Genomic DNA, 11,603 nt, shown 5'->3' on the forward strand with positions numbered 1-11,603 from the left:
AATATAATCTATTTATAGTAATTCATTATTAGTTACTTTTAAATATACTTTTGAAAATGCTGCTACGATATTTTTTTATAAAACGATTTCTTTTTATATTATTAATTAGTTAGATGTAAAATTACACTATAACTAAAAATTAACTAACAAAATACAAAAAACTATTTAAATACGTGAAACCCAAATATTATAAAATATAACGTATATATAAACAATAATTTAATTAAAATAATGAAAAGAATAATTCTTTTGAACAATGTCTCGTATTGCGTTCAAGAGATGGCGCTCTAGACCTGAAATCATGAAGGATTCTGAAATGGGGCGGGGCGTCGGTATAACAACATATCACCGGAGCTAAAAGCTGCTAGTTCCTTGTTGCGTAAATTATTTCTCGACACTGTCCATTAGGCATTTTATAAACTTCTGATAATACGTAATGTCTTATTTAAACAAAATTGTTTTTTTCCAAACATTGAAAACTATTACCAGAATAAAAAACAAAGCATTTCGGTTTGAAATGTCTACCGGTTTAGAAGGAAATTTGAAGTAATAGATGGTTTCGTTTTCATTCCCGTCTTCGATTTTCCCACGCGAAAGCAAAGATGGAGGCTCCGATTCCGAAAGCCGATACTAAAATAGCGAAGATGAAATTATCCAGCTTGAGTCTTTTCGCTTGACCATTTAGTTTATTAGGATCCTCGAATAGCCTCTGACCTTTCCATTGTTCCACGCGAACTATTCGTGACAACAAACATTGCTGCGTGTAGCGTAACACTCTGAAAAATGAAACCGCTCTTTAGAACCGAACAAGAAGACTTGGAAATAGACCAGAGCCTTCATTGCACGTCGAACATTTACTGCTATACCAAAAGTGTATTAGTAGTTCTTTACTAAGTGTGTCAGTTAGTCGAACCAATTACTGGTAGCTAAGTGTCGAGTATGCCAACTGATCAGGTTCTGCAGGTCGTAATTCTCAGAGATCTGATCTCAAATGGTATCCGATTCATTATCCCACTCAAATGGTATCCAATTCATTATCTCAAGCATAAGTAACATAATAACAATAAGTATGACAATTAACGAGATTTACAAACAAACTGATTTACATAGGTATTTCGTAATCAAGATGTTTTCTCAGCACAGAGCCCTCTAGTGTCTAAAATATGCGAGACTTCCGCTAATAGAAATTTCCATGACCTTAGCCAGGTCTTCAAGGTCATTCAAAATATAATCTCGAGAACCATTAGAGATACCAAGTTAGATTCAATTAGATCAAAAACCAGTCGATAGATTTTATCCAAAACAGGAAGGTTGTGATGAAAATAATATACCAAAGACCAGGTTGAAGGGCTAATTACTCGAAAAGTACTCGTGATAGAGTATCAAAATTTGCTAGACATACTCATCTGGTAGGGGGTTTGTACAATTTGCAAACTAGGATCCTTTAATTAGAAGTTTAATTTAAATCAAGGAATACCTCTGCGTATTGTTCCATACCAGAGTGACTGAGAAAAATAATATAATCTCGGGTAGGAATCGAACCTACGACCTTAGGGTTACCGTCCCAACGCCACTACCATTGGGCTACCGAGGTCACGAATAATCAGGCCTCGGACATCCAATTTAAGAATGACTCGATCTGGTTCACATTATTGACGGGATCATTTAACCCGTTGTTGACGGTGCCGTAGCATTTTACGTCAACTGTTCAGGACCTTGATAGCCTGTAGTCATTAGGGATGCAATGGTTCCACCTTTTTGGACTATCTCGGTTCCGGTTCTTAAATTTTCGCTTTATCGGTTCCGGTTACGGTTACGGTTCTTCAATTTTTACTTTATCGGTTCCGGTTTCGGTTCCGGTTATCAAAATTTAGAACCGATCGGTTCCGGTTCCTAAACGGTTCTTATACGGTTCCAGTGTGTTTATTATTAATTAAAAAAAGTTCAATACATAAGCAATTCAAATGCAATTTAGAGAAATAAAATCCACCACATTTATTTATTTAGAATATAAAATTTATTTCTGGTAAATTATTTTAAAAATAATAGCTTTTTTCAGTGGCGTAGCTAAGGGTTCGGGGCCCTCTCGCGAAACTGTTTTCGGGGCCCCTTATAATCATTGAGGTTTTTCAAGGAGGGGGGGGAGGACTTCCCTTCATTGGTATCGGGTGACGCATGCCGCGTAGCTACTCATGCGAGTCGCGACTATCGCCAGGTACAATTATTATAACAAACGAAGTACTTCGAACTGAAAAAAAAAGGTTAGAGCTCGTTATAGCTGCAGCCCTAAAGGGACTATTTATTTTGTTAAGGTTTGGAAATTTTTGTAATTGTTGTACCATTAAACTTTTAATATTTTTTTTCATTTTTATTGTTGATTAATATGTCAAATTCATGGAAATAGTATTAAAAAATAATCCTGTGAACAACAGAATGACGTCATTCAGAATTTCAAATCACAGTCCACTCACCACTGCTCCTCCAATTTTTAAAACCAAATCATTGATCAAATTTTGCCCACAAAGATATTTATATTTATTTTCTTCCCTACACATTTAACATTAAAATTTTAAAATTTATTATTATTATTTTATTTTTTTGTATTATAAAATAATCTATAATTTCGGGCAGCGTTGAAAAGTATCCAATACAATTCAGCGGGTTTTAAGGCGGAGGGAAATATACTCCGCGGCTGGTTCTGGTCAGCCTTGGAAATAAGGTTTTTTTCTTAACTGGTCCTTATGACCAGTGCCCCCAGCTTATGAATTATTAAACTGCTCTGATATAAAATGTTCTAATGTCATTTTATGGCCTAAAAAACCTATACTATGTTTAGAAGTTAGATTATGTTGGTAACATTATTTTTTAACGAAATGGGAAAATCAAAACTTTTAGAAACCTTGAATTAATAAACTGGTCATCTATTTTTTGTTATTCTTTCAAATTAATAAACTGGACACGGTGACCAGTGATCCCACAAATTTTGAATAAATAAACTGGTCTGAGCAATTAATAAACTGGTCTTTGACCACCTGACAACCGTTATTTCCAAGGCTAGATCTGGTAGAATTTGGAAGACTGGAGTTCAGACTCCCAAGCTCATTCAGAATCAAGATCTCGATGACTCATTGTAAAAAATATAAAAATTGATTTTTACTATACTCTCGTAACGAACTCACGTAAGCACATTTAGCTATTTCGATTGTTCAGTAAAGTAGGGTAGAAATGAAATCTACTGTTTGAAAATTCCAGGGTTTCACCGTTTCAAGATGAGGCGGGTGTAGAAGTTATGTACTTTCAAGTTTTGGAAAGATAATACCTTCCCTCCCGGTCCTCATTTCATTGAAGAAAAGATAAAGGCGGAATTTTAGTTGAGTATATCGTTCGAAATGGATTCTACATTATTTCGTTAATGTAAAAGTTGCAATTTTAGATTTTCTAAACCAAAACTTCCCAGGCCAGCGATTAAAGTATGTAAACAAATTAACCTTACCTTATAAACTTGAAATTTAAACTTTTAACAGCAAAGACAACTTAGTTATTAATTTACCGCGTTTAACGAATAACGATCTGCTATAAAACACCTGTCTCGATTCTTTTAAAATTCAGTAAAGTAGGACTCCCAACTCTATGTTACTTTCACTATGTACGTTGTTGGGATATTTATGCGACGGTTATTTCTGTTGTATTTATAAAGTTTGGGCTCGCCTGTTGCTAGTACCCGGCCTTTCGGCATAGAAATCTAAATAAATATTTGAAGCAAGCAAAGCATTAACTTGAGCTGATAATAGGAAAAACAACGCGCGGTTGCACTGCACACAGCCCCATAGGCAATTTGTTTGTGGGGGTGTTATCTACGCCACTGACTTTCCCGCCGTTTCTCCTTTCAGTTGGTTCCGAAAGGGGTCGTGAATTTTTTCTGCCCCACACGGATGGCATCATGGCACACTAGTAGCACTACATTTGGGAAATTATGCCGAGCTGGCGACTGAAGAAAATAAAACTAAAACTATCGCGGATTGCCAGTTTACAAAGCAAACATTTTGTGGATGAGTCACTAGCCCATTTTCAATTGGGTATGCGTAAGGCGGTGTCATTGACACTTACGTAGAAACGCACATAGCGGATAAAGATGGGCTTATATGAAAACAAATAATAGTAAATTAGTAAGTTTAAGTACTAAATTTCAACATGCGCTAAATGGTGGTTAAAAAGTTATAGAACCGTTTAAAAACCGTTAATAATAATAAAAAAACTCGGTTTCGGTTCCGGTTTCAGTTATCATTTTTTTACAAATATCGGTTCCGGTTCCGGATTCGGTTATCAAATTTTGTTATTATAGGTTCCGGTTTCGGTTCCGGTTCCTAGAATTTACCCGGTTCTTCTCGGTTCCGGTTATCCGTTGCATCCCTAGTAGTCATATCATTGAGAATTTATTTATTATTATTATTTTTTTTTATAATTACGCAGGAATTAATATAATTAGAAGTTCTTCCCTTACGAAAATGACTTGATACAATTTTGGATATTGGATCCAATTTGTATCAAGCTATATCCAGAAGGGATCAAATAAGGATCAACTATTTCTTGATCAAATAATCTTTATCAAATTTGGATCCAAAAAAATCTTTTAACTAAGAACTGGATCCAAATTTGATCAAAATTGGTTTGATCCAATAGCATTGGATCCAAATTTAGATCCAAATTAATTTGATCAAATAAAATTGTATCAAATTTAGATCCAAAAAAATCTTAACTAAGAATTGGATCCAAGTTTGATCCAAATTAATTTGATCAAATAAAATTGTATCAAATTTGTATCCAAAAAATCTTTTAAGTAAGAATTGGATACAAGTTTTATCCAAATAGGTTTGATCAAATAAAATTGTATCAATTTTAGAACCAAAAAATCTTAACTAAGAATTGGATACAAGTAGGATCCGAATTAATTTGATCAAATTAATTTGATCAAATAAAATTGTATCAAATTGGGATCCAAAAAATCTTTTAACTAAGAATTGAATCCAAGTTTGATCCAAATTAATTTGATCAAATAAAATTGTATCAAATTTGGATCCAATTGATATTTCGCCGGGACACTTTCTTGGAATCGTGTATGGAATATTGTACGGTGTCGTCATCTACCGCCAGCGGTTAGAAACACTGAGAATAGCTTAAGCCGGTGGCTTAAATATATTTTTTCTCAAATAGATGACGGCACCGTATAAATGGCAGCCGCCGTAAGTGTTTCTAGAAATTGGTCCCAACCTAGACACCATAGCGGATATCAATTGAGTGTTCAAGAATCTAGAGTAAATATTCCTAACTCAATGGTATAAACATAATTATAGAAGGCGATAGGAGATTAGATGACTACTTTTTATGTCTGGCGAGACCGCCAGAACAATATCGATCTCAGTAAATATATATTTTTTTTCAATAGTTAAATTTATCGAACAACTGACAACATTTCGATAAAACTCTACAGCATAGAAATCAGAATGTTACTAGAACGATTTTTGCAATGGACCACGCGCCGATTTGAAACTGGCGGATTAGTCAGTAACGCCCAAGGTTAGTAAAAAATGCTATAAAAGGTAGCCTCGTTCGGGTGGTTTTGGTTTACGCGTCGTCTTATTTTAAGTCTGTTCCCTGCCTTCTACACTCTAGTCGGTTCTCTAATAGTTAGCCTTCCCAAAGTTACAGTGACGTCACTCGGCTCTGGCCAATTACATTTGTTTGTTTTATTTACTCTACCATCTAAGCGCAACCAGGTGTAAAAACAAGGGATATAATTCATTGATTTTGTTAATTATTGTTATATTTACCTCAATTATTTTCGTTTACCGCGTTTTGAGCACTTAGAGCACGTGATTCACATGCCATTTTTTGGTCAGTTTCTTCATTTTAGGCCAAAGTAGACGTCTTTTAGAAGGTTTTGTAGGTTTCCTAGCTTTTTGGCCTAAAGATTAGCTTTTCTTTATAGTTTCTTATCGTTTCTTGGCATGTTTTGTTATGTATGTAACAAATTTTTCCAAAAAGTTTGACAATTTTCGTCCATTTGGCTATAGTTAATTGTCACATGTACTACACTGTGAGTGACTCTCACGGCTAAGTGAAAAGTGTAGTATCTGCTGTTAAGGTAACTTAATTACAATTCATGCCACCAAAATTACCTTTTTTTCAAAGTATCTCTTTAGATCCCAATTGGATCCCAATCTCTATGAATGCCAACTGGATCCAAATTTCATTGAATTATGAGCTGATCCAAATCTAATTGGATCAAGACCTGATCCAAATATCACTAGATCCAGTCGGGTTCCAAATCTCATTGGATCCCAATTTGATCCAATCTCATTGGATTCCAATATGTATAAAATTGTGATATATATTGGATCCCAACTTAGGAAATTGGATCAAACTGTGATATATATTGGATGCCAATTTACGAAATTGGATCCAATTGGCATATAAATTTCATAAAATCTATCCTTACTTGATCCAATTTGGATCCCAATTTGATATAAATTGGATCCTAAATTTTATCGAGAGGTCTTAAAGTCAAAACAAAATTGGATCCAACTGTAATTGGATCCACGTTTGATCTGTCCAATTTTTGATCACATTTGGATCCAATAAATTAAATCAAATTTGTATCAAATTATGATCCTCCATTTTCGTAAGGGTTAGAACTTCTAATTATATTAATTCCTGCGTAATTATAAAAAAAATAATAATAATAAATAAATTCTCTAGGATCCTTTAACTCATGGTTCATGGTCACTCAAGTTGATCTCGAAAACGAATGGATTTAGAGAAATGGTACATAATTTTTATCACGACCTTCTGGTTTATGTCTAAAATCCCTCGACTTGTTATTGGTCAAATTATCTCGAGATAAATTTTGAATAACCTTCAAGTTCAAGGTTATGGAAATTTTTATTGTCAAGTGACCCCTTGAACGTTCTATGCGTCCTGAAAATTTCAAAACCCAAGCTAAAACACATTTTGAATTATAATTATAAACTTGTGGAAATTTCGAGTTGAAACTTTTTGGTTTTTATTGGTTTCTTGTCTTTTTTCTCTAAAAGGTTTTATTCGCCTGTTCCGGGGAAGAGAATTACTCCACCCCATAAACTATTCGCTTGTTCTTGAGTATTAGGACTACTCTCTTTACTCCTTCCGAATAGGAGGTGTAAAGAGAGTAAATCTTATTTTGTCGTCTGCTAGCCAGAATGTATCTGCTGAAAAGGCCACGGGCAGCCATTTTGGAAAAATATTTTTACTCCGACTCAAACTATTCGCCCCCACAAATGACGTCATAGCCTTACTCTTCTTACCCTACTCCGAAATCCCGGAACAAGCGAAAAGAAACCACCTATTGTCAACTGCAAATCATGATCTGACAATATTTGAACGCAAATGCGGATAATCTGATATCTGATGTATCGAAATTATTCCTCGGGTCAGATAATGCAACTGGTGTGTGAGACTCGGTTGAAAGCACTAGTGCCGTGTGACGTAATACCCAAAAGGATAAGCGACTCTTGAGATACAAATGATCACGAGCTAGAAATGGCTCTTACAAGGAGAGTACCCGAGGTGTTTATGGCCGATTTTGTTCAAAGTCGGGCGTAATGTAGACCTATGTGAGATATGAAATTTCCCAAAAGGAGACGCTGCACTACCCATTCGATTTGCCATGGCAACCGAAAATGTTTTTGACCACTTAAAAAAAAACTCTCCATTTAAAAAAGTATGGGATTTTCTCGGATTCACCTACAAAAATTTGTAAAAAATTTTAAAATCACGAAATGGGTAATTTGGAACACATTAACGTAAATTTCATCAAGTTTGGGTAAATTGGAGCATTTTTGGGGTAAAATAAGGAAAAAATATTTTTTTTTAAGTGGTCAAAAGCATTTTCGGTTGCCATGGCAAATCAAATGAGTAGTGCAACGTCTCCTTTTGGGAAATTTCACATCTCATATAGGTCTACATTACGCCCGACTTTGAACAAAATCGGAAATAAACACCTCGGGTACTCTCCTTGTTAGTAATAAAGAACTGACACACTTATGTGAAAAGTAATTATAAACTTATGGTCTTACGCTATTTAGGGAAAAGACTTACAGGTCTTTGAAATATCTGGATACATCCGCCCGAAGGCCTCGTCGTATGGCGAAAGAGAAAAAATCGACGTTCACCGTTTCTCTACTGATCCGGATATGTTTCACGGCTTTCTTGTACATGTCGAAGTTGCCGCATAGCTGGTAGAAAATGTCTTCGGTGACTATGGAAGCACCCGTCCCATCAATCTTCTTGTCCAAATAGTATTGGAGCTTGGATAGCAACTGGTTCGGGGTCTTCAGGCCGTCGTTGCGCAGCACTTGAGCCCAAACCCCTTTCATGGTCTCGTCCGTAGAGTCCTATAGATGGAAATTTTCATTTTCAGTTTTTATAAATTCCTCTAGTGCTTAAATTAATTTTGATAATTCTAATATTAATAGTTAACGAGATATAAGGTCCTAAGTAAAGGGTGGTTTTGGCGCTTGCGCAACTTGTTTAGCTCCGGGGGTCCGAATTAAAACGTAATAACTCAATTATTTTAAAATTGTCAAAATTATTTCAAGCACTAAACAAGAGGTTGTTCTACATTAAATATTAATTTTATATATTAAAATACAAAATTAAAAGAGTTCAGCTTTAATTAGCGTGAAAGTAGACAATGACCACTGTAGTCTTCCTCCTTAAGTAGACGTTTATTTGATTTATCGCCTATTTAGCAGGTCTACGATTTGTTATTATAAAACGCAATGCGTCTGCACCAGTTTACGAGCTTAGTGAGTTGGACGTTATGTAGATGTGTAATATAAAAAGGTTAATTCAGTTGTGACACTAAAATTTAAAAATTCGCTCTTGACTTTTGCACTATTTATCGTGGATGTGCAAAGTTAGGCGTGGAAAAACGAATAGCAGCCAATGAAAATTAAGACAAATTATAAAAATAAGCAATTCAAAAGGACTATTATTAAGCATGTCAACAGTGACCTGGAAATTTGACCCACAAATGAACGGGGCTACCACGAAACAAGTAGTTAAATAATAATAATAATAATAATAATAATAATAATCAGCTAAGCTAATACCCTTGGCACCACCTTAGGCCCAAGTCATCCAGCGACTTTTAATGACTTTAAACAGGTGGCCGGGTTACAACGCGTAGGAGGGTGGTGGCAAGCCCTTCATGCCACGCGAGCCGACAGATCCCAACACTGACTATTACCGTTAACCTCTACAAGTTCGCAAGCACGAGTTGGATTTACTGCCTCCTTATTTACATATTTTTATTTCTATAACTATGATGTCTCCTACGAATACTCCTATTTTGATGAGCCCCTACAACTCACCCTGATCAGAGTTTCAGCCGTAGTGTCTTTTGTTACCAATAATTGCAAGTGTGGATATTTTAGCACGTCCGACAACGTGTCAATCTGGATGGGGAGGTCCGGCAAGGTCATTTTGGCCAATAAACAGCTGGTGAAGGCTGTACTGAGGCAGAATGTGGCTACCAACCAACTACACCATAGTTTACGGCTTGAGTCAATTTTTCTGCTATGAATATCTAATGAGATAAAATTAAATTGAAATAAGCTATAATTTTTAGTTAAATATACAGGGTGTTTTAATTTGATCTCCCCAGGCATTTTGCTCAAAAACTATATTACCTAGAAATGTGAAATTATCCGGATGAACACTATCGGGGAAGGTCGTTTTTATTTGTAATTTTCATTACAATCGTGACATTTTTCACGGTTTTGGGAATTATTATTTTTTTAACGCTATGGGGTAGACGAAAACTGTCTATTAACAAGTTGTAGAACATATTCGAAATTGGTTTAGTCAGAATAGGTTAATTTGACACTGAGTTATTAGGTCATGAAATATAACAAGTTGGTAGTAGGTGGCCTAAGCCTTTTCACAACTAATTTAAAAAGAAACCTATCTATATTGATTTTGCTGAAATTTACCAGTAACAACGACCTTCCCCTTAAAGAGTCTAGCACCGTTAGCATGCGAAAAACGCAAAAGTCAACCATAGTTGACATCTCGTATAATATGGGGGATAGAGGCGAAGGCTGTATTAGTATCTGGAGTATACTGTATTGCCAGGAAAATTATATCATTGAGTTTATTGAGTTATTTTTCTTTATTTAAAATAGGGGGAGGAAAGATGTTTCTTTCCCTAGGTCTAGTTCTTATAAATTTTTATTTCTTAGATTTAGTGTAAATACTGAAAATTTCACATTTCTAGGTAATATATGGTTTGAACAAAATTCCTGGGGTGATCAAATCTGAAACACCCTGTATACACTTGGAATATGTAATTATCCATTGCCAATACTGACTGTCCTCGCTAAGAAGCCACAGCCCCCGCCGCAAAAAAAAATGGAAGACCGTCACTCGTAAAACAAACTTTTCAAAAAATTCATTTAAAAAATCCCGAAGGTTTTAGAGAATTAATATTCTTAGTTAATTCAATTAGTTACGAGTAAATTAACTTATTTAGATGGTTCAATAATAGTAAATGAATTTTAAGTGTTGGTAATTTTCCGGAAAAATAAAATGCGCAAAAACTTCCAGAAAAAAGGTCTCGGTCATTTTCAGGAAAATTTTCCGACTTACAACGCTAGAATTTTTATTCTGTACAGCGCGTACAGTACCACTACTCGAACGAAAACCACACCCGTTTATATTCGAATCATAAGGACGAAAACAGTCTTCCTTACACATTCCAAGTGTTTACACGAATGATTTCCCTATTTACCCTGATTGACAATGGCTTTATAGGCATTGAACAAATCATCCCAATACGTAGAATAATACAGGCTAGTCAGTGGCATTAGAATGGTGCATATGACGATGGAGATCCAAATCTAGATGAACCAAATTAATGGAAATATTTATAAACAAAAATTTTCAACACTTGCTTCTTTTTGAAAGATTTTCAAGACAGCGTAAGTTTGCTTCTGAAATCCAATAGCGGCTCCACTGACTATTTTCCATTCTGGAACCGTTGCTGGGACAGTGAAATCAATGTAAGGGAAGTTCCGGTATGTCGCCGATATCGGTATTAGAGAAAAGTCACTCTCCTAAGTTATCGAAATTATTTCCTTAATTATATTAATGCGTGTCAGAAGTTATTACAAAGAGCTGACATTTCTTATCAAGTATCCTATTAATCCCGTGACATTTTCTGGATCCAAAACTTCACCAAAAATGCTTTTTTCCGACATGATGATTTTGTAGTTGTCGCTAAAGATTGATTAATGAAAATGTTTATATTTAATTTAAGGCTACCTTAGGTCTTACCTTATGTTAAATTTATCCAATAAAACTTCAAAGAATTCCCGCCAGTGTCCCGTTATGGGATTCCGACCACTGTCTCTGTGGTATTTGAACCAGAAAATAACCTTCACAATGGAACGTGAAATGAAATGTAATTCAAACTATATAATTACAATTATCAAAACGCTTTATATAAGATTATAATCTAAATATTTAAATAAAAAAGATTCGGGCTATTGAAAATAATTGAAAAT

The 11,603-nt window shown here is 35.0% G+C and overlaps 1 protein-coding gene across 1 annotated transcript; it reads right to left on the minus strand.

Annotated features, from left to right (window-relative positions):
• Window positions 1-7,775: 7,775 nt before the first annotated feature.
• Window positions 7,776-11,297, minus strand: LOC149923595 (glutamate receptor-like). Its single transcript, XM_090161635.1, has 6 exons — window positions 11,220-11,297; window positions 10,992-11,153; window positions 10,829-10,937; window positions 9,411-9,625; window positions 8,134-8,429; window positions 7,776-7,779 (listed from the first exon to the last, which is right to left on the minus strand). The coding sequence occupies exons 1-6, from the start codon at window positions 11,295-11,297 to the stop codon at window positions 7,776-7,778; spliced, it is 864 nt and encodes a 287-aa protein (XP_090017761.1).
• Window positions 11,298-11,603: the final 306 nt, after the last annotated feature.

Source organism: Leiobunum rupestre, chromosome 10 (genome assembly GCF_980474605.1).
Source record: "Leiobunum rupestre chromosome 10, qqLeiRupe1.1.hap1, whole genome shotgun sequence".
NCBI classification, from domain to species: Eukaryota; Metazoa; Arthropoda; class Arachnida; order Opiliones; family Sclerosomatidae; genus Leiobunum; species Leiobunum rupestre.

Excerpts from the sequence above, each read along its gene's own strand:
- LOC149923595 (XM_090161635.1), bottom strand. The coding sequence starts at position 11,297 with ATGTCGGAAAAAAGCATTTTTGGTGAAGTTTTGGATCCAGAAAATGTC. Across the intron at positions 10,938-10,991 it reads TGAAAATCTTTCAAAAAGAA|ATTTGGATCTCCATCGTCAT; the intron begins GCAAGTGTTGAA and ends TGGTTCATCTAG. Across the intron at positions 9,626-10,828 it reads TAAAGCCATTGTCAATCAGG|ATATTCATAGCAGAAAAATT; the intron begins GTAAATAGGGAA and ends TTATCTCATTAG.